At 40.0% G+C, this 21,944-nt stretch overlaps 5 protein-coding genes across 15 annotated transcripts in view; 3 read left to right on the forward strand and 2 right to left on the reverse strand.

Annotated features, from left to right (window-relative positions):
* Positions 1-1,555: 1,555 nt before the first annotated feature.
* tat (tyrosine aminotransferase) lies at positions 1,556-6,637 on the reverse strand. Its single transcript, XM_076993541.1, has 12 exons — positions 6,501-6,637; positions 5,561-5,841; positions 5,325-5,429; positions 5,132-5,199; positions 4,880-5,038; positions 3,784-3,922; positions 3,585-3,637; positions 2,652-2,804; positions 2,426-2,554; positions 2,248-2,331; positions 1,945-2,043; positions 1,556-1,777 (listed from the first exon to the last, which is right to left on the reverse strand). Exons 2-12 carry the CDS (start codon positions 5,826-5,828, stop codon positions 1,637-1,639), a joined length of 1,398 nt encoding a protein of 465 aa, XP_076849656.1. The 5' UTR covers positions 5,829-5,841; positions 6,501-6,637; the 3' UTR covers positions 1,556-1,636.
* A 747-nt stretch (positions 6,638-7,384) lies between these two features.
* Positions 7,385-14,096, reverse strand: LOC143497916 (uncharacterized). 8 transcript variants are annotated; one of them, XM_076993575.1, is made up of 8 exons: positions 13,921-14,096; positions 13,547-13,635; positions 12,917-13,087; positions 10,532-10,630; positions 10,313-10,414; positions 10,092-10,205; positions 9,905-10,013; positions 7,385-9,815 (listed from the first exon to the last, which is right to left on the reverse strand). In XM_076993575.1, exons 3-8 carry the CDS (start codon positions 13,004-13,006, stop codon positions 8,515-8,517), a joined length of 1,815 nt encoding a protein of 604 aa, XP_076849690.1. In that variant the 5' UTR covers positions 13,007-13,087; positions 13,547-13,635; positions 13,921-14,096; the 3' UTR covers positions 7,385-8,514. The 8 variants fall into 8 exon arrangements, with proteins under 8 accessions (XP_076849690.1, XP_076849677.1, XP_076849683.1 ...); XM_076993562.1 differs by having other exon boundaries at positions 12,917-13,140; XM_076993568.1 differs by having other exon boundaries at positions 13,547-13,638.
* Positions 14,097-14,683: 587 nt separating this feature from the next.
* LOC143508836 (protein C19orf12 homolog) lies at positions 14,684-15,927 on the forward strand. 3 transcript variants are annotated; one of them, XM_076997442.1, is made up of 3 exons: positions 14,684-14,841; positions 15,072-15,248; positions 15,338-15,919. In XM_076997442.1, the coding sequence occupies exons 2-3, from the start codon at positions 15,089-15,091 to the stop codon at positions 15,601-15,603; spliced, it is 426 nt and encodes a 141-aa protein (XP_076853557.1). In that variant the 5' UTR covers positions 14,684-14,841; positions 15,072-15,088; the 3' UTR covers positions 15,604-15,919. The 3 variants fall into 3 exon arrangements, with proteins under 3 accessions (XP_076853557.1, XP_076853560.1, XP_076853558.1); XM_076997445.1 differs by lacking the exon at positions 14,684-14,841 and having other exon boundaries at positions 15,080-15,248; positions 15,338-15,923; XM_076997443.1 differs by lacking the exon at positions 14,684-14,841 and having other exon boundaries at positions 15,112-15,244; positions 15,338-15,927.
* Positions 15,928-16,536: 609 nt separating this feature from the next.
* rxylt1 (ribitol xylosyltransferase 1) lies at positions 16,537-19,371 on the forward strand. Its single transcript, XM_076993611.1, has 6 exons — positions 16,537-16,772; positions 17,097-17,264; positions 17,554-17,656; positions 17,882-18,196; positions 18,416-18,586; positions 18,703-19,371. Exons 1-6 carry the CDS (start codon positions 16,628-16,630, stop codon positions 19,103-19,105), a joined length of 1,305 nt encoding a protein of 434 aa, XP_076849726.1. The 5' UTR covers positions 16,537-16,627; the 3' UTR covers positions 19,106-19,371.
* Positions 19,372-19,917: 546 nt separating this feature from the next.
* The window catches only part of srgap1a (SLIT-ROBO Rho GTPase activating protein 1a), a 69,434-nt gene continuing 67,407 nt past the window's right edge, over positions 19,918-21,944 (forward strand). Inside the window, exon 1 of one of the 2 annotated variants that reach the window (XM_076993619.1) lies at positions 19,918-20,517. In XM_076993619.1, coding sequence (XP_076849734.1) covers positions 20,448-20,517 — 70 coding nt within the window. In that variant the 5' untranslated portion in view covers positions 19,918-20,447. The remainder of the gene's footprint in view (positions 20,518-21,944) is intronic. The other variant, XM_076993629.1, reaches the window with a different exon arrangement.

Genomic DNA, 21,944 nt, shown 5'->3' on the forward strand with positions numbered 1-21,944 from the left:
AACTTTAAACAATATTTCAAACAATATCAACTCTGTATTCTGGTTTGGCGGATAGTGAGGTCAAACTCTATTGTTGGATCCCACAGTCTCTCTGTTGCACACACTGCACAGAAGACCCCTGAGCATCTTTACTCGTTCTTATACCCTTTAAGACTTTCTGGTGTTTCTCTGTCTTTCCTGTCTGCCACATGTGGTTCTTTGTACATCATGTTCTTTTGCTCATGCTTTTATATATAATTTATTATTATTTTTTAATTTGTAAGAACAAACATTTTCACTTATATCACAAATACCATTATTTACCATCACCAACTAACATTTCTTTTTACCTTTTTACTTTGGACAAATTATGTTTTGTCCCTAGCACAAGCAGATTACATTCACATATTAGTGTCCAGTGGCATATAAAAACATCTTCTACACTAGATAACCAAACTGATTTGGACTCCCAAACTCCAGTGCACAGCGTGGCAGACCTGATCTAGTTTGCCTGTAGCATTTACATAATCTTAGCTTTATCAAAAATGCAAGTTCTTCCTATTACTGACTTAAGAGGCCTTCCAGACAGGTGTGCACACAAATCACAAACTTATTAACTTCACTGAAAAGGTTATTGGCCACAGGGCCAAGTGCATTTGCCTACAGGACATGGGGAATAAGGGTTGAGGCTATTACATAATCATTTGTCAGCAAGTAGCAGGAGACCAAAGCTGAGTGATCATGTCAGTGATTCAGGGGCTAAATGGAGAAATCTCAATGTTTCATTTCTAAGCCTTTGTCTTCATAGCTCTGACCATTTTTGATTGCCATGTAGTGTCCCATTAACTGTACTGAGAGATTCCGTGAGATAGCATCTTTCCAAAATTCAACATTCTTGAGTAATCAGAAATATACACATGCCACGTTATTATACATGATAACCACATGATAAATGAACATACTTCCTGAAAAAATCCAGCAAACAATTTCTATATATTATTGGAAATTGTGCATTGTAATATATCTGATGTACTAGTATAAAGTATAATCGAATGTATTAATATTGAGTTTTTCTGTGGTCCTGTGCTCAGATGTACTCGTAGCACTTAAAATGGAGACGAAGACCAAAGGGTTCTCATACAAAATCTTTATTTAAATAGTTGCTATAATACTGGACAAATACATTTGATAATAAATTGGTTGAGCACGCTATCAGTGAAAGGTAATACACTAATAAAATCTCAACATCATAACATCAGGGATAAGTACTATGCACTGTAGAGTATATGGATAACGCTATATAAAGTTAAAATGCAACAATGAGGATTTATAGCTGCCGGTGAGCTAACATGGCGACAGGTTTTGAAGACATGTGTCCTCCCTATTAGAATGGATTTGAAGCAGTGTCATGCTATATACAAGAGAAATCACCATAGTTTACAATGATTAAAAGATTTACACATTAACTGATATGTTAACTAGATACTTTCACTGACCCATGCAAATATAAATATTGGCAAAAACATTATAAAAGAGAATTATTCAAACCATCCTTAACTTCTCTCTTCTCTCCATAAAATCGTTTATTTTGTGACACCATGGCAACACCTCAATCTGTCCTCTTTATTATGTTTTTTTTTTTGGTTGTTGTTGTTGTTCACTGGTCCAGGTCATTACTATCTTGGCTCAGAGGTCTGTAGTGGCGCATACAGAACTCCCTGATCCGGCCACAGGCCTCAACCATCATTTCCTCTGGAACCGTCACCACGATCCGGAAGAAATTTGGATATTCAAATGCCTGAGAGTGTAAGAGAGATATGCCTCACGTATGTGACCGGACACCAAACTGATGCTAGGAGTTAGGGTAACTGATGCTTAGGGTTAGGGTAACTGACGCTAGGGGTTAGGGTTATGTTAACTGATGCTAGGTTACATTAATGTAGTGCAGACTATGAAGCCATGTACCGTGGCTGGTAAGCAGAACACAGACTCCTCTGTGACCAGCTGCTCTGTGAAGTCCACATCGTTTTGAAATTCTGGAAAGTGCTTCATGTCAATCCCAACCTAAAGGCACAGATGTATATGTTTAAGCTGAAATCACAAGTTTTTGTTTTTCCCTGTAGAAGTGACATCATGTATCAATATGTAGAAATGAACTATAACTTGTGATAACAGTCAGTTTCATAGCTTTCTGTAATTGGTTTATTGCAGTGTTGTTTAGACTTCCTTTAAAATATTACCATGTACTAGAAAGAAGATGAAGCTCACCATGAGGTACATGGCTCCAGACGGCATCACTGGAGTCAGCCCAGGAATGGTAGACAGCTCAGAGAAACAAATCTCTGAGTTGGACTAGAAGAGAGGATGATAAGTGATGACTCTGGACTGTTCAGAAGACACGGACATGCCTTAACCATCCATCTTCCACTGACACTGATTTTCTTACCTTTAGAAAGCTGATGGTGTTTTGGTAGAACTCTGCTGGGGTGTTATTTAATATGCTCTCCAGCGCCCCCTGGACAACAGTGCAGGCTCCCAAAATGCGCTGACTAAGCCTCACAAGACCTTCTCGGATCTTGGGAAACAAATGGGTGGAAATGCGACAAGTGAGATTAGAATGGCAGGTCCGTATGTATTGTGTCCGAATAAGGAAGTGGTGTGCATTAGCGCACCTCTGGTCCAAAGACGTTGTTACGATCATGAATGAGGATCCAGCCCATTCTCCACCCAGGCACAAGCCAGCGCTTCGCCAGACCACCACAGGACAGGATGGGCACGTCACTGGAGAGAGGGGCCAGAGAATTGAACGCGCAGTCAGGAAAGACCTGAGTGATTATAAAAACACACCACAAACATGGTCATTGCAAAATTTCACAATACATGTATCAATATCCTCATGTCATAAGAAATAGATAATAATCCTGTTGAAAAGTATAAAGAAACCCCACAGCAGTACTGCATTATGACAGCACAACAGTGGCAGTCAAAGCACAGCTTTCTGCAGCTTCAAGTGTGTGTGTGTGTGTGTGTGTGTGTGTGTATGTATGTTACATTTTTGCCATATATGTATGAGAGAGATAGAGATGTCCACCAGTACAGTTCAGCTGTCTGTCTGGCTCTCATTACAGCGGGACGTGGTGTTGGGTGTGAGGATCCGCCTCACACCCCATTGGCTGAGACAGTACAATTGCTGTTCTGGCAAACTTCCTTCTCACATATATGCTAATCACAAACACATGCAATGAAAAATGCACTGTCATTGTGGGAGGAAACCACAGGTTTTTCAGCAAGATGCAATGGCCCCTGCTACCCCTGTTCTGACATGCATCAGAAATGGGGAAAGATGGTATAATAATGATTGTCCCTTTTATTCTTTTATCTGAACCTTCATGAGCTCCGATGCTGAAAAAGTCCATATAAATGAAAGCCTGTAAGTTTTTGAGTTGCTGTAGTTAATAGATTTGATTGAAAGGTAATAGGTGATACTCAATATACCCCCATCTCCTCCTCCATATACCCCATCTCCTCCTCCATATATGACAAAGTATATGACAAAGAAATGACAAAAAAACCTATTGTGGTGAGTATTTGAGTGGCTAACTTACCATGTCCCCATAAATCTCATCTGCAAGGACAGGGATGCAGTGTTTTGATGCAACTAGACCACAAAATTAATAAATCTGTTAATATTATAGGTTACATACATATTGCATATATGTCCTGTGTATACATGTCAATACATTACTACAGTACAAACACAGTTGCATAATCATACTGAATGGGTTGTATTATACACACACACACCGGAGAGAATGCTACGCAGGTGTTTTTTGGTAAATACAGAGCCACAGGGGTTTGAGGGATTGTTCACAATCAGACAGCTTGTCCTGTCATCAATCAGACTCTCCAACTGTTGCAGATCGACCTCCCAGGACTTCTCTGGCTAAAGGACACAGAGGCACAGAGAGTCATTCTGAAACGTATGAGATGTTTGGGACTGCCCCTGAGATCATCCTGAACCTTTGCCACCTGATCCCATTTTGCAACGTCAGTGTGGTTCCAGGACACATTGAGTTTTAGCAAACTGATGTGATCGGTCTCCTCACACTACTTATTCATCAGTGGTTCATAACTGATGTTAGTGCACACTCTCTAACAAAATATATATATCTATAACAAAATATAGCTTATTGTAGTAACCCTATAAAGGTTGTGGTTTAACTCTCATAAAAACAACTAAATATCTAAACAACCATCTAAATAGAAAACGTAAAGTTAGCACTTAAACAACAGTTTTCTATAGCTCTTTCAGTCTTAACACAGTATTGTAGAAGACATCATTCATTTCTGTTTATAATATATTTGACTGTTTTTAATCTATTTGAATCTAAAATGTCAAATTAATCACATTGTAGCAACTACATATGGTGGCATAGCAACATTTCATTATTACGTCTTGGTACAAAATTGAGTAGTATGTTAATATTTTGTGTACTAATCTTACTATTAAGATTATAGTATATAATTTATAGTATTAGTGTGCAGTATGCAATTGGGATGCACCCTATATGTTCAGTACGGCACTGGGTGTGACAACTTGCATGTACTCAATGACCTTGACACGTAGACCTGTAATTCCTATACTGACATGCACACACTGCTCTTCATGAACCCTGCATACATGGCCTTCTAGAACTAAAGGCATCTTTGCAGATTTTAGTTAAACATTAGTGTGTGTGTGTGTGCGCGCGCGCAATATTAGTGCAGAAACACAGTCCTCCTGACTGATTATTCCCAACAATATTCTTTTCCTCCTCACTTTGCTTCTCCTGCCCAACCACCTTCAGAATCCACCACTGCGCTTAAACTCTCCTGGATTGTATTTATATCAGTTACTCACCAGCAGGTTGTACAACTTGACATTGATGTCCATAGACACTGCCAGGGTTTTGTAGAGAGAGAACCCAGGGCAAGGAACCAGGATGTTGTCTCCTGGGTTACACAATGCACTAATGACCAGCTCTATAGCCTGGCTACAACCACTGGTCAAGATCACATCCTGCATATAAGACAGAATTAGGAACAGTTTTGCATTTGTTGAAATATATACATCCCAACTACTTCAGATAATTATACTGGTGTGGGGGTTCACCTTAGCTTCAAGAGGAGCACCTCGTTGGCTGTAGAAGTTGGCCACAGCCTCTCTGCTTGCCTGATAGCCTGATAATGTTTAGATGAGAGCTCTTACCAATAGCATTTTGTTTGCTTATAAGTATAGCAGCCTATAATGTCTGGGTTTCTGAACTGCTAGTCTTTTTCTGAGTAATCAGTTGGTTTTGCCTCACCTACTGAGGGAGCATATCCATTATATTTGTGGGAATCTATAGCATCCTTCATTGCTTGTAGCACACTGTCGTCTGTTGGCAAGTTTCCAAATACAGTAGGATCGCCTGGTAGACGAGAGAAACAAATAAAGCAAAACAGATTGGTAATTAACTTATATATAAAAAGTTAATTACAACTTAATATTTTTAGCGTGAGCGTATTGCGCCGTTATACCAATGGATAGGGCGATATATACCAATGGATAGGGCGATCATGGGTTTGTGAGGGTTTGGAGTTAGTTTCATGCCGTCGACGATAGCGCGGATTGGGTTCAGCGTGTTCTTGGACATCTCGCTGGGTCTGACGTCCCACCGCTGTCTGCGAGACTTCAGTTTTGTAGGACTGACGGGCGTCTGTGCGCTGATGACGCGGACTGCGCTCACGTGCACACCGTTCCCACTGACCGCCGTCCCGTTGATCGACTCTTCGTGAAAGCCATTGGTCTGAACTCCGTGTCCATTCATTTTGACGATTTTTCTTTAAGGAAAAGCGAACAGAAATGCATATACATGTTTTAACAAATCAATACACCCAACATAAAATAAAACACCGAATAAATAATTTTATTAACACTGAACAGCAAGCTATACTCTGGAGAAATCATTATTTGCAATCATCCCAATCATTTCTATTCCTTTTCATAAATTGACATTGTTCTTCTCCTGAGATTTGGAAAAACAAAGTTAAAAAAGGAAAGAAAATGCATCGTTCTTCTCTTTAAAAAAGGAACGAATTTGGCGCATGTTACTCGAAGCCACGCGACATAAATCATGAAAAGGTCATAAGGGCTGGAGAACGAGGAAACTCTGAATATGAACTTCGGTCAATTGAAACAACAACTAAAATAAACAATTATAAAAATGTATTTAAAAAAATGATGATGACAATAATAACAAGTAAAATCATTCAATGCTATGATTAAACGAGAACTAACGGAACCGAAGTGTAAAAGTATAAATCTTTTCAAAAGAGCATTCAAATCAGCATGTCAAAATCGAACGAGCCCACCCGTCGCATCAGAAAACAATGTAAATATTTTGTGTAAAAGTGAGTCTAAAAATAATTACATTATTATGTACTATTTTAATCACTAATAAATTATCAGAATAATTTGAATAACCAAGATATACAAATACCTGGAAATAAGAAGTTTCTGGAAATAATTTCTCCTTGTAATGGCATGAATTTGGATATACAGAATTTGCAGTGAGGATAGGCTTTATACTGAGACCCCCAGAAATGGGTGTTGAGCTCGGCCCTTTTTTTCATTGGTGGAAACTGAGGGCTGCCCAAACACCCAGTTACATCACGTACAAAAATCTGAAACACGTTTTCAAGCAGCACCCGGCAATTAACGCTTATCATCCTGAGTTTGTACATAAAAGCACATAAGAGGCCTCACTACTACGGTGGTGTTGGACTTCTCTTGTTGAAACAAGTTACGCTTTATGAAGCAAACTGCGGGGTACTGGCTCGTCTGCCCTACCCTGGCAAGACCTGCCTCACTGATCTGTCCTTACACAGTAGTGTTTCTCTGTCTGAACAGACCGTACCAAGCTGACAGCCCCGAGCATCAGTTTAATTCAATGTTTGCTATTTTTCACTTTTTAGTATGTTTTAGGAGCAAGCGTTCATTACAACTGAGTTCAGTCTAAAGAAACAAGATACATTATAGCAACTCTTATTTCTGGATTAAAAATACCGTAGGTGACCCAAGACACATGTATAGATATTATGCTGATTTGTGCAATGAAGAGTGAATGTGTTGATCACCACTTCACATGTCAGTAACGGATAGTGCAAACAGGCCCAGCAGTCACTACCAACACTACACATCTGACCCCATAAGCAACACTTACGTCAACTGATGTTATGATCTGTGGAACCATGAATGCAACACCCATGTACACAGATGTACAGTGCAGTGGGTTACACAGATAAAGTCTGGGGTTAGCTGCTTATATGAAGGCCAAACATCCTGGCAAACATTTGGACAAAATAGTGGAATTACCAAATGAAATACAAGTAAACATTTTATTATTTCTGTAACAGACTGCAAGTATGAATTTGCATAAATCTTTTTTTTTCTTCAATAAGGGAATAGTGGTTGGTTGAAAATTGTAATTGAAGTTGAACATAAAGAAATGAAAACATTGATGGATGAATGTTTAGAGGTTTGGAGCAGTTGTCCATGTCTTCAGTCTGGGATATGTGCTATTTGTTATCTATAACCATACTTTTAAAATAATTTTCATTTGGCTACATTACAAATGAATGATGCAGCATATAAAAAGAATTACATCATCCCCTCACCATCACAAAACAAGTTTGCACTAAAATCAGATAATTACACATCAACACCACTTTGGAGATGCAACACGTTTAACTATCCTTGAACATTGTGTCCTCCACACTCCCATTTAAACAAACTAACCCTTTCCTTGTTTATATTGGCTTAATAAATGGTTGACTTAAAGTAACTACCACAAGTCAATATCACGCATCAGATGACCAAGTCAAACATGTTATGATGTGACACCGAACAGCTTGTTTGTGGCTGTAACGTTCGGTGTAAACCTTTAGTGTTTCAGTGCGTCAATGGGTTTCAATGGGTCACATGATTTCTCTTCATGCCAAACAGACCACTCACATCGCACCCCTCACACACGCCTGTAACAGGTCAGTAATAATGACATCACACATGGCGTATGTGGTGACCTTCTGTCACCTCAATACAAATGTACACATCACTGAACTGATAGCAAATGGGATCCAGTATATGGTGCATGCAGTTTGCTCCCAGCTCTGACACGGTGCCATCATAGTGCTGTGGTAAAGAGAAGTCAACAGAGCCGTGCGCAGCAGGGCTTCACTGCAGCCCCTAGAACTTAATTTGGAAATTGCACAATCTTGTTAGGTTACCTTCATGTTAAAATATTATGTTTGGACATCAAGCATAGTCAACTGAGCCCTTTTCATACAATGTAATGTGGACTTGAATCTAAATTGTCACTAAAGTCTGTGGAATAGCACAGAACGCTGGTGGTACCACAAGCCTGTGGTTAATATTTTGCCTGATTCAGGCAGCTTACATAAGTGCATGTGTCGTGCACGGTGTCACGAACTCTTTCTGGCAGTCCACCAGTCTACCTATGCCTGGAGTCTCCTGGATGGAACATAATCTGGATCGTCCGAGTCGTCCGTGTCTGATTCAGAGTAGGAGTCCGAATACAGTACATTCACGTCTAATGACACATTTGCCTCCACGTCTTCCTCCACATCCAGCTCTCGCTGCTCGAGCCCCTGGCCTTTGTCTGTCCTTGCTAGCACGACTGTGTTTTGCTCCTCTTGGCTTAGTCTACACATTCGCACATGAGGCTGCAGCCACTTGCACAGCAGGAGGAAGGCCTGAGTTTCGGGGGACAGCTTCACACCCCCACCTGAGGCTCGGCTAGAGGCCATGACAACGGGCAGGCCCGAAGTGTAACGCCCAGCGCCTCGTGCCTGTTCAGTGTCACGGCCTGGGCTGGCAGCTGCCACTGGAGCTGAGGAAGAGGATGACGTGATGCAATGGAAGGAGAATCTCGAGGAGGAAGACTCTGGATAGACTGAAGGCTGAGATGCTGGTGAAAGTGAGCTGTGATGGGCTGCGATTTGCTTAGCTGGAATTACTGAAGGGCTGGCTGAAGATGAAGACTGTGGTAAAGATAGAGGAGCTGGGATGTGTTTGATTGAAAGTGCTGAAGATGGGCCCAAGGATGTTCTTAAAGTATTTTGCTGCACCAAGGAAGAATCGAGATTATGAAATGACTGTTGTGAAAGGCTGGCCTGACTGGCTTCAGCCTGTGAAAGATCTCTCACTGGGGAGTCTGGGTGTGAAGTAAAGGATATGTTTGTAGAAGAGGAGTCTTGGAGTAGAGGTGACGAGGCCTGTGTCAGCCTGTATGGCGTGGACTGAAGAAGTGGAGAGGGAGGTGAAGGAGGAGTACATTCTGCCTGCATCCCAGGAGTGTGCCTGTCCTGAGCCTGAAGCTCCTCAGAACATTCCAGAAGGATGCTCTTCATTCTCTTGCCGTGTCTGGAGCACAAGTGCTCTGCTGAGTCAATCTCGACTTCCTGATGTTGTGCAGTCCTTCCAGTGCCCACTCCCTGAGAACCCTCCCCTGGCACATGTGGACATGCGACGGCTTGTTCTATTTCTGTCCTCAGACTTGGCTTCTTCCACAACCTCATAACCTCTCCATCTAAATAGGTCTTCTCTGAGTTTTTCTGGCATAATAAAGATTTATCCAGCCATGTGCCCTGCATGCTTGCCTCTAACAGTGTCTCACTTCCTGGCCTTTCCTGAGATGGCCCAAAGCCTATGGAGAAAGGCCTGAAGCCTGATCTTACAGCTCCAGCTCCCTCTACTGGCTCATGTGGAAAGTCATTTCTGTAGAAATCTGCAATAGCTGTAAGAATGGGAGAAAGATCAATTCATTGTGACTTAATATTGTTTGTAATACACAAATAGATACTTTAGTAAGACCCAGTGCCTCACCACATCTTAGGAGTCTCTTCAAAGCTGTGTGTACGGATGCAGTGCTACAGGTGAGTATCTGCTGCAGTAATTCCTCCTTCTCCCCCAGTGGCCATGGACGCGTTAGAACCTAAAGAACCACATAAACATGTAAACAGAGAATGAAAACGATGTGCTCACACATGCATATGCAAATGCAGCCGCTCACCTTCTCAATACAAGTGGACTGTGGAAGGGCTTCATTCAGTTCTTCAAGATAATGAAACAAGCGTTCCTCTAGCTTCTGGGCGTAGTGCTCACCGTACTGCTCCTCCATTAAATCCTTCAAATCATCATAAAACATACAAATTCACAAAAAAAAAAAGTATTCTTTGAAAACAGACATAAGAATATAGTGCATATAGAACAATTAATCCATTTTCCACTTACTCTAATATAGACTTTGCGGATGTCTGGATTTCTGGCCAGAGACTGAGCAAAATTCCTAAAGTCTTGGTGTGTCTTTTGCATCAGCTCCATATGTCTGCGGTTCTAAGCAGTGGAGGAAGAAAAAGAAAACTTTTTTTGCCTACTATCCTTGTTCTTGTTCTTTTCTGCAGTTTTAGTGCCCCCTAGAGGACGCTTTAAAAAAGACCTAAAGAAACGTACACATCTGTGATACTGTGGAAAGCTGTCAGGAAAGAATTTCCTGATCTTGTCATTGATGCTGGCCACATCCTGGTCACCCCACAACATCCACATAATAACCTGAAACACACGCATGGTCATATGGTCAAATGTGCACTTGTTAAGCCTCAACACAATGAGCTGGTTCAATTACATTTACGGCATTTGGCAGACACCCTTATCCAGTGCAACTTACATTTTTATACAAGTGAGCAATTGAGGGTTAAGGGTCTTGCTCAGGAACACCTCAGTCTGGGGATCGAACCCATGCCCCTCCGGTCACAAAACCAGTTCCCTAACCACCAGGCCATGACTGCCAATTACTACAGTCATGGCCAAAAGTTTTGAGAATGACACAAATATTATATTTTCACATGATCTGCTGCCCTCTGGTTTTTATGTGTGTTTGTCAGATGTTTTATCATACAGAATTCTGAATCCCATTCAGAAATATAATTGCAATCATATGAGTAACAAAAGCTTTTATTGTTAATGCAGCAAGTCAATATTTGCAGTGTTGACCCTTCTTCAGGACCTCTGCAATCCCCCCTGGCATGCTCTCAATCATGGATGTTTTACAGGATGTTTTACAGTTGGCATGAGAAAAGACTGGTGGTAGCGCTCACCTCGTCTTCTCCGAACAAGCTGTTTTCCAGATGTCCCAAACAATCGGAAAGGGGATTCATCAGAGAAAATGACTTTACCCCAGTCCTCAGCAGTCCACTCCCTGTACCTTTTGCAGAATATCAGTCTGTCCCTGGAGAGAAGTGGCTTCTTTGCTGCCCTCCATGAGACCAGGCCTTGCTCCAAGAGTATCCGCCTCACAGTGCACGTAGATGCACTCACACCTGCCTGCTGCCATTCCTGCGCAAGCTCTGCACTGCTGGTAGCCCGATCCCACAGCTGAAACACTTTTAAGAGATGGTCCTGGCGCTTGCTGGTCTTTCTTGGGCGCCCTGGAGCTTTTTTGGCAACAATGGAACCTCTCTCCTTGAAGTTCTCGATGATGCGATAGATTGTTGACTGAGGTGCAATCTTTCTAGCTGTGATACTCTTCCCTGTTAAGACATTTCTGTGCAGTGCAATGATGACTGCACGTGTTTCTTTAGAGATAACCATGGTTAACAGAAGAGAAACAATGATGCCAAGCACCAGCCTCCTTTTAAAGTGTCCAGTGGTGTCATTCTTACTTAATCATGACAGATTGATCTCCAGCCCTGTCCTCATCAACACCCACAGCTGTGTTAATGGAGCAATCACTGAAACGATCTTAGCTGGTCCTTTTAAGGCAGGGCTGCAATGAAGTTGAAATGTGTTTTGGGGGATAAAGTTCATTTTCTAGGCAAATATTGACTTTGCAATTAATTGCTGTTAAGCTGATCACTCTTTATAACATTCTGGAGTATATGCAAATTGCCATTATAAAAACTGAAGCAGTAGACTTTGTAAAAATTAATATTTGTATCATTCTCAAAACTTTTGGCCATGACTGTATAGTCACTTTGTCAGTAATGCCAATGTGGATAGTAACTAAATGAATAATTTTTGTCTTGGCTTTGCACTGGCACACAATTGTTTTGAAATGAAACAATGAATGTGTGGTTGATATTCAGAGTATCATCCAGTTTAATTAGAGAGCATTTACATCAACACTGGGCTGGTCACAAAACACCATATTCCTTTGCTTCCTTCTCAAAAAATTGTAGGTAAACTGACCAGTATCAACATCTCTGTAAACTTTACATTTCTGTAGTCAGCATTCAGATTAAAAGACAAAAGTTAAAGTTGTGTGATTACACATACCCATGCCATTATGAGGTACCTGTTTTGGATTGTGAGGAGGTCATTTTCACCACACCTTCCTCATCACTCTGGTAAGGGCTAGTCTTTGTCTCAAAGGATTTTCAGGAAACAAAGCTTTTCTGTTCATGATGCTGACCAATAGTCTGCAAATTCAATAAACCTTCTAAGGTCAAGTAGCTGCACTCTTCTCTTTATGGTGAATTTATATAATAATTTCAGGATGAACCTAAAATGCACTCTGACCTTTACAGGTGAGCTTAAATGTGACCTTCTCTAAACTTTTGAATGCACATATCCAACTGTTCAGTGTTTCAGTACATTTTGCAAAACTTCCAGTTCTCTATCAGGGATTCACAACAGGTGTTTAATCCATGAATCTACCAATCAATTCCCTGGTTCAAGTAGAATTTGTATTTTTAAAATCCTCATCGTGCTGTTCACGTTTGTGCTGTTCACGCTGTGTCAAAGAGCACAGGTCAGCTGCACAGGTCCTGCATGTAGGGTAGACTGAGCTCATACTAAACACCATGCATCTTCCCAACATAGAGACCCAAAACATCTTACCAAAGTCTTCAGGCCAAACATTATCTTCATGTGTTTAATTGGGGTCACTAGGTGTGGCAGTAAAGTCTGAGTGACCTCCAGGAACTGCATCACTCTTTCAAAGTGTTTGATGTCTCTGGCCTGTATGATCACCCAGGCTTCAGCGGACACCACACGGATGCTGCAGGAGTCCTGAAGAGTGAGGTGTTCCCAGTCCCCCTCCAACCACAGAGGGGGACCTAAAACTGGGACAGGTCACAACATGAGGCTTTAGGACATTACACAGTCTGTCTTAACCAAAAGTGTCCAAATCTTCAGCATCACAGACATACTCAATACAAATTTCAGCAAGTAATTACTGATTGAGTACAGTGAGAGTAATTTAGATCTGTCAATGTATACTTATAACTGATAACAAATTAACGACTATGTCCCATTGGCTGTTAGTGTATGGTTTCACATCATGCAAATAAAAAATAATTAAACATGGACGGACTTGTTCACATATATTGCTGTAGCTGTATATATAACAAGTTAGCATAGTAACGTTCATTAATATGAAACTTTTAATGAGGTCAACATTAAAGAAACCAGGTCATCCTAACCCCAACTGTTAAAGGATTAATTAAAAACCTGAAGACACGATGTTACCTTCTAAAACGTCCATCATTCTTCTGCTCCACGCATATTCAATTATCCACAACGGTAACGCAGAACTGAGGCTCAAGTTTTCGTCCATCCTGCTGAAAAGTTCAAATGTACAGAGAATCAGCTAGCACTCGTGTGTGTGTATTATTGTCTTATCCACTCTTTATAATTAGAGTTAGAGTAGGTTAGGGTTCGAGTTAGGTTGGAGTTAGGGTTAGCGTTAAATTGGAATTAGAGTGGAGTTAGGATTACAGTTCCTTCATGTATGACGCTCAGAAGGCGTCTCGCGAGGGTCTCGCTACCGTTCTTAAGCTGGACGTGTTCAGACAAGCCCGCCGATTCAACAGAGGAAAAGTTAGTTATCTTAGTTAACCCACCTGAAAGTGGCCGTGAAAATTATACAGCTAGATAGCTAGTTAGGCTAGTTCATTTCTGTTTCACTAACATGATTTCTAAGTGGCTCATACACTTTGTATACCTAACCATCTACTTCTAGTACTATTTCAAAGTCTATGAAACAGTGGTTACCAGGTAGTTAACTAGCTTAGCTTTAAAATTGAATACATTTTTAGAAATGGCCGCCAATGACACAATGAAAGATCTTTTCACAGTAAAAGTGACTTGGGTGGCGTTTGAAAATTAAATACTATTAATTACTATTATGGCAAAACTCATGTTCCAACACTTAGTTTTTAAGAACTTTAATAAGTTGGTGGTAGATCAAATAAACTTTATGAAAGTTTTGTAAGATAGAATACTGCAGGAATTAAGGTCTGTATCGATCTATAGCCTATATACATACATCTTTTAAATAATGAATTAGAAAAACAAGGACAGACATATATAGAAATGGTCCCAATAGGACTACGTTTTTGTTACCTGACTATTGGATGAAAAAACTTGATGATCTACTTTTTTATTTAAAGACATGGAATCAGCTTATGATTTTTTAAATTCAGTTATATAGGAGTGTCGTTTGAATCTTTTTTAACCCTACATTACACTCAATCCTTCCAAATGAATATAATTATTTTATTTATCTTGAGAAAGAAAACTAATAATGTTTTAAGGCATCTGAATGAGGTCACCGTCGCATGCATGAGACTTTTATTTTGAACAATTTCTTCTCGTCACTAACACTGCACATTTATATTGACATCATAACATTAGCCCTCTGTATTCGTGCGGCTTATTTCTAGCAGTGATTTTTGTGTAGATAGCTTAACGGAATGGACGTAACGTTTACTCTTTGTCATTTTAATGCTCTACAGATATAGGTCTGAAGTTTCAATTCTAAAGTAAGTAGACTATTTTTGTTTTGCAGTGTAACAATAGATTGCTTATTAAATAGGCATACAATAAAATATAGTACAAATTCATGTTTAGCCAAATTGTGGAAATGAGGTCCCTGTATATATGTTTAATTTATTTACTTTTGAGCTTTAGATTTAATATATTGTTGTTTATGCATTTAAATGCATATCTCTGACTGCCCATCTGTTTGCACAATAAAAAACAAAATATCAAGGGCACTGATTATCCAAGATGTCTCAACGCATTGATGATGTGATGAAGCTGTGTTGTGAACTGTCTGCAAATCAACAAGTAAAGACTACAGTGAAGCACTCTGGGAAGGGAGCATTAACAGCCGGAGGACTTGCTTTTGCTGGAGGGTTGGTAGGGGGGCCACTTGGCATTGCAGTAGGTAATTATCATTAAATTGCAGAAATGCTGAAATGTAATGATCTCACAGTGTACACATTCACTCAAATGTGTTCTGCACTTCATTGAAAGGTGGGGCTGTTGGAGGCCTTCTAGGATGTTGGATGACGAGTGGTGAGTTTACACCACTGCCTCAGATCATCATGGACATGACAACGGAGCATCAGCAAAAACTCTACCAGGAGATCATGGTCATCTTGGGTTCAATAAATTGGACTGATGTAGTTCAGTTAACTGCAATAGTAATGGGGGATGCATCACTACAGAAGCAGGTGACTGCTGCTTTACTTCACTATGTTCACAGAGAGCTTGAAGCTGAGGTACATTACGTGGATTGAAATGAAAATAAAAAAATATATATATATCAATACTGTTTTCCACATCTGTATGAAGTTATTTAGAAGTGTTACCTGACTGAATGGCACGCAGTTGGCACTCAATGGCACTAATAATGACATTCAAATAAGCCCAGAAAGAAATTGCATTTTTAGGCTGGACAAGAACTATCTGTTTCTATTTAAAATTGACTCATTTATTTAAAACAATAGGCCTAATTGGCCTCTTATGAAATATATTCAGTGGCTCTAGTGTAGAAAAAACTATTTGTACTAGCCATTCTGAAAATGTGAGTAATGAGTAATGGTGGTAACATTATAACACTGACTGTGATTATAAATAAAATTAATTAATTATTGGACATTTGACAGGTACATGTATTTTTGTTAGGAGAACAAATCTCAGTACGAGTTCACCTGTGAAATTATTTGAACATGAGTTCAAATAGTTTACAAAGGGAAAATCCTGATCACTATATTATTGTGATATTTGACTAGAAGAATACAAGTGGCTTTTATTTGAAACTTCCCACTATTCCCCTTCAGTTTCGTGAAAACTGAAGCTACAGACGTGCCTGTAATATATTTTCCGAAATCAGATTTTGCTTATATATTACTTACCCAAAATGACAGACAAATGTAATTGATTAAAAACAGAGAGTGCACACATTGTTGGTTTATTAAGGCTGAGCATATTTAGAGGGGTGGAAGAGGGAATGCTGCGGTAGGCCGGTGTTCTGACGGAATACCGGATCATAGTTTGGCGTAAAATGCATAATTGACTATTTGGATTGTATATATAATTGTACATAATTTTTTATTTTAAATATTAATTACATTTTTTCAATCAACATGGTAAGCTTTAGGTAACGCAAAAATAATTATGTACAGGCAGCAACTTATATAGCTAGAGAGAATTTCCGGATACGATGGCTGTTTGACATTTGCTTCCGGGTCACCTTCAACCACTATACATGTAAACAATCGCTGTTACGCCAAAGGATGGGTGCACAGCCGATATTTAATAATGAGACTCATCCGTAAAAAAATAGCTATACTTGTTGTTTTGGCATACGTGCTCTTTTCACTGTATGCTGCGTACAGTGTGTTTTTTAATAAGAAGGTTATTTCTCGCGTGCACAGAGTGGTTAAAAAGGGCTCAGCAGCATCAGGTACGTTAGCATTAGCAGATAGGGGTAGTTAGGGTTTAGGGGTAGTTAGGGTTTATGGTTAGTTAGGGTTTAGGGTTAGTTTTCAAATTTTTCAAACTTTGTGCTTGATATCTCATTATTTTGTGATCCACATGTATTAGGCTATATTTACAAGCTCAGTTGTTATCCAGCATTGTTCAAGTTAAACAATTGCATGCAAGATGATAAATGGACAGAAAATGCCAAGGCCTGGTATCCACAGGCATGATTATTGTACTAATGACCTCCAGGGAAATTTATTCACATGACGTTTTATGATCCTTTAATATTTTGACATTTTTATAGACGATGCCAATGTAGGCGAGGAAGACTGGAACCCGTGGGAGGAGGAAGAACGGGCAGATTCTGTCACTTTGCTGCAGAAACGAAGAGAAGCTTATAGATCATATCAAGAGCACATTGCTAAAAGGCCCAAAAGATACAAGGTTCAGATCTGGGGCAAAGCTGCCATAGGTATGTCTTCACCTGTCCGACTGCCCTTTCCATAGTGGAGGTCACTAATACTGTGTAACCGCTCAATAATGAATTCAATATAGGAGTAATCTTTTGTGAAGCAATCTGCTTTTGACTCTGTGATATTTCCTAAAGTAACTGTTGTAGTCATAGACGCGTTCTGAAAATAAGCCCGTGTTGAATAGAATTTCTGGTTCCGAGGCTGTAAGAAATGTATTTAAATTGAAGTTAATACAACCTGACTCCAATCTACAAGAGATATGTTATCTATTTGTTTCCTTGCTTTTAGGACTTTACTTGTGGGAGCACATTTTAGAGGGGCCTCTGAACCCTACTGACAAAACAGGACATTGGAGAGAAGGAGAGATCCAATCGGGGAAGATTAATTTCAGGTATCAGTTAACAAGGTTCTTTTTCAAATAGAATCAATGATTACCATTAATTAATTTTAGCTTCCATAACTCCATAGGGATTGGGCTGAAGAACTCATAGCTTAGTTCTTCCACGATAAAACATCTTTCCTTAATTCAAATGTCAGTGATGAGATTAAAACCACATGCGTAAGCATCTTGAATGTTTAAAAGGATCCACTAATCTATGATAATCTGTTCTTGAAGTTTCTACACAGGCCCAGCAGTGGTGCAGGGTCATGTTCCCCTGGACACAGACAGTGTAGTTTTGGTGTTGAATGGACGTGAGCAGCAGAAGATCTCCTACTCTGTGCAGTGGTTGCAGCATGTACAGACTCTAGTGCAGGCGCACACAGTCTCTCGAGTGGCTGTGGTTTTGCTGGGCAGTGAGCAGTGCACTAACGACTGGATCAGTCCATATCTGAAGAGGCAGGGAGGATTTGTGGACCTGCTTTTCCTTGTGTATGACAGCCCCTGGGTCAATGACAAGGATGTTTTTCAGTGGCCACTTGGTGTAGCCACGTAAGATCCTCTTTCATTATGAATTTTTCAAACATAAATTGTTTTGGCCTTGAATCTTTACTTCACAGTTTTATAACCCTTACTGTAATTCCTCAAATTACTTTAATACCAGACAAAATGAGGATTTCATTTTTTGCATATTTTTATAGTTCATTTATAGTGAGTAGAATTTTTTGTCAAGATGTAACAATGATTAAACTGACTTTTCTTGCCTCCCAGGTACAGGCACTTTCTGGCTGTAACACCGAACACGCAGATGGTAAGCTCTACAAGGCCCTATGTCTGCAACTTCCTGGGTACAATCTATAAGAACTCCTCTCGGGAAATTCTCATGGGTATCCTGAAGCAGCATGACCTGGATAAACAGTGTCTCACAAATGCTCGAGAGAAGTATGCATTCATTTTCCTTCTTTTTTGTATTGTTTTGTACCTCATTAAACTTATAATCATTACCTTCCAGTGGCTGGGTTAGGGTGATCTGATTCTGTTCCCTTTCTTGTGTTTAGGTGGCTTCCTCAAGAGACAGCAGAAACCTCTGGACAGTACCACATAGCTCTGGCTCAAAGTGACCTGACCCTGTGCCCAGTTGGAGTAAATAGCGAGTGCTATCGTATCTATGAGGCCTGTGCCTATGGCTCTGTACCCGTGGTGGAGGATGTCCTGACTCCAGGGTCCTGTGCAGATGGCCGCAGTTCCCCTCTCCGCCTGCTCAAAGATGCGGGGGCACCCTTCATCTTCCTTAAAGATTGGAGGGAGCTGCCTGCTCTTTTGGAGAAGGAGCATGGGATGACCCAGGCGGAGAAGACTGAGCGGAGAATGAGGCTACTAGAGTGGTACACTGGGTTCCGTCAACAGATGAAGGACAAATTCACAGAAGTGCTGGAGGAGAACTTCTTTAAACTGAGCTAAGAAGAAAGAAATGTACTGGGATAATAATAAATAAATTAAAAGCATCATTATGTATGCTGGTATGTTGGTTAACTTGCTGCTCGTTCACAGATTTATTTATTTATTAAGTAAATACTTCATTTTTGTTAATATGGTTGTGCAAATTAAGTTATGTAAGCATCTGCCTACTAATTACTAATGTGCAATACTGTCTCTTGTGTCCTTTTTTACTTTGTACACTAATCTATTGAAGTGCAGTAGAATTAAAATTATTTTATGAAAATGTATTATTTGTATATGGGTTATTTGAATATATAAATTAATAAATACTATACAAATTCTTACATAACCATTAAAGAAAAGTACATTTCGGTTCATTATAACACCAATAGCAATGAGGTGAACCCTTTTGATTCCAGTAGATGTCAGACTGTGCCTGTAAGAGGCTAGTCTACAGCTCTGGTCTACAGGGTCGCCACCAGGGGTCGTAACGAGTAAACTACAGTTCACTGGGCTATATCAGTTTATGAGAATATTAAAGAGTGGATAATTTTTTTTATTTGAATTTGAATACATCTTGGGCATTTTCTTTGTATATTTAGTTACAATGCATAATTTCTAACGATTAATTTAGTTACACATTGATATACATTGGTTACTCTTTGTTTGTGTAAACATTGCAAATGTTATTAAGCCGCTCTCTATAATTTATATCACCCAAATGACTCATCGGTAAAGTTGTAGCTTGTTCGCCTCTGTGTATTTTTGGACGATAAGTTGTGTAAGTTGTCGATCCATTCAGCATTTCCGCTGCGCAGCGCTCCCTCCCATTTCCAACGAGCCCAACAGCTGCGCTGCGGTCAAATCTGGGAATGAACTAGTCGAGGAAGAGCTGCGTGCTGGGATTACGCGGGCAGCGGAAGAACGATATTTTAATCGTCCTTTTTCTATTAGGCTGCTTATGAGGATGTTTGTACTACCTGAAGCAACTGTAAAAATCCTCCAGTAGCCGAGTTGGCTGACCTAGCGAGGGGACTTACGGGCGACTCATATGTTGCTGCGGCGATTGGGAACAGCGTTTCTAACCCTGACCCTCACACAGTCGCTCACACGTCTCCTCTGATCGCACTGGTCGCAGATCTCCTTTGATTTGAACTCCTTACGTTATTTCATTTGGACCTCCAGCGACACAACTATATTTGCAGTTCTCTGCTTTCCAGATTTCAATCTGAATACTTGAAATTCTACGGGATGCTTCGGCTGTAGGCGAACTTCGGACCGACAGAGCCTTGTTTACAAACCAGTTAGTTACTGGACTACAAATAACTCATCATATACGGACTGTCCGGAGGACGAGGTGAAGATGTCGCATCCTCCATCGAAGTTTAAAAAGGATAAAGAGATTATTGCAGAATATGAGAGTCAAGTCAAAGGTAAGCACGAAAGGAAGCATTTGATTCACAGTTTAAGTTGCCAGTGAGAAGCATCATCTCCAGAATTCCTTGTTTATTCTGCAGCAAGTTATAATCTTAAAACAAAAAAAGGTTATTTCGCATTCAAATGGTGTTTTTGTGTACAGGCTGACGTCGGTTGTATTGTCACTTAAGATCTGTTACATTTTCTAGCAAGGCAAATACATAATTTTAGGCTTTGTCCTTTTTTGTTATCTCTGTAGAAAATCTTTTTCCCCAGTGTTTTGCGTCCCACATGCGCACACTTTTTCAAATCCTCTTCCACGAGTGCTCTGGTCTCTCTGGCTGATATCGTTAAACCGGATTTTGCTGACGCATCAGAAAACGGTGGATTTTGCAAGTGGTTATAAGTTTCCACAGTATTTTGTCTTGCTTTCCTGCGAACCAAGGCGTCTGTTTCTTTCTTTTCTCCTCTGTATCCCAGAAAAGAGGCTGCTCTACTGTAGTAACCATGGGGAATTGGCCAATGGCCAAGGGCTGCAAGGCTGTTTGCAGGATAAAATACGTATTATTCATGTTTCTATAGAAGGAAACAGAGCGAGACAGAGGAAGCACCAGGGGAGATGTGTAGTTATGTGTAGTTATATGTAGTTTTGACCGTGTGTTGTTTGTGTAGTTATGTATAGTTGTGACTGTGTGTTTGTGTAGTTACGTGTAGTTATATGTAGTTATGACTGTGTAGTTATATGTAGTTTTGACCGACTGTGTGTTTGTGTAGTTATGACTGTGTGTTGTTAGTGTAGTTATATGTAGTTTTGACTGTGTGTTTGTGTAGTTATGTGTAGTTATATGTAGTTATGACTGTGTTGTTTGTGTAGTTGTAGTTAAATGTAGTTATGACTGTGTTGTTTGTGTAGTTATGACTGTGTTGTTTGTATAATTATGTGTAGTTATATGTACTTATGACTGTGTGTTTGTGTAGTTACGTGTAGTTAGGACTGTGTGTTGTTTGTTTAGCAGTCATGTATCTGGAATTTGCTAGCCCCTTTGCTAGTGATGACTAAGACTTGTGACAGTAGTGTCATGCACCAGCAGTTCAATACCCATACACTGCTAGCCAAATAAAAGCAGAACACTTTTTAAGTGGACAACCCTAACCCCAACCCCAACCCTAACCCTCTAACTGTGTAAGAGAACAAAAGAGTTACGTGCGCTTTCTAAGTGTAGATGAAGCTTGATTATTACCTAAGTATCTTAATTAAAAGAAGCATTTTGTTTGAATGAGGGCGTATTTATATGTTTAGGTATTTTCATGTGATTTGATTCACCTCCTTTTTGGACAACCTTAAACTGCATTGTTAGGTGTATTGTAAATAACCTCTATGCCCTCCATTGTAGCTTTGTTCGGTTTATTTATTTTGCGTCATACAGCCATCCTTTTCACCGCA

This window comes from Brachyhypopomus gauderio, chromosome 2 (assembly GCF_052324685.1).
Source record: "Brachyhypopomus gauderio isolate BG-103 chromosome 2, BGAUD_0.2, whole genome shotgun sequence".
NCBI classification, from domain to species: Eukaryota; Metazoa; Chordata; class Actinopteri; order Gymnotiformes; family Hypopomidae; genus Brachyhypopomus; species Brachyhypopomus gauderio.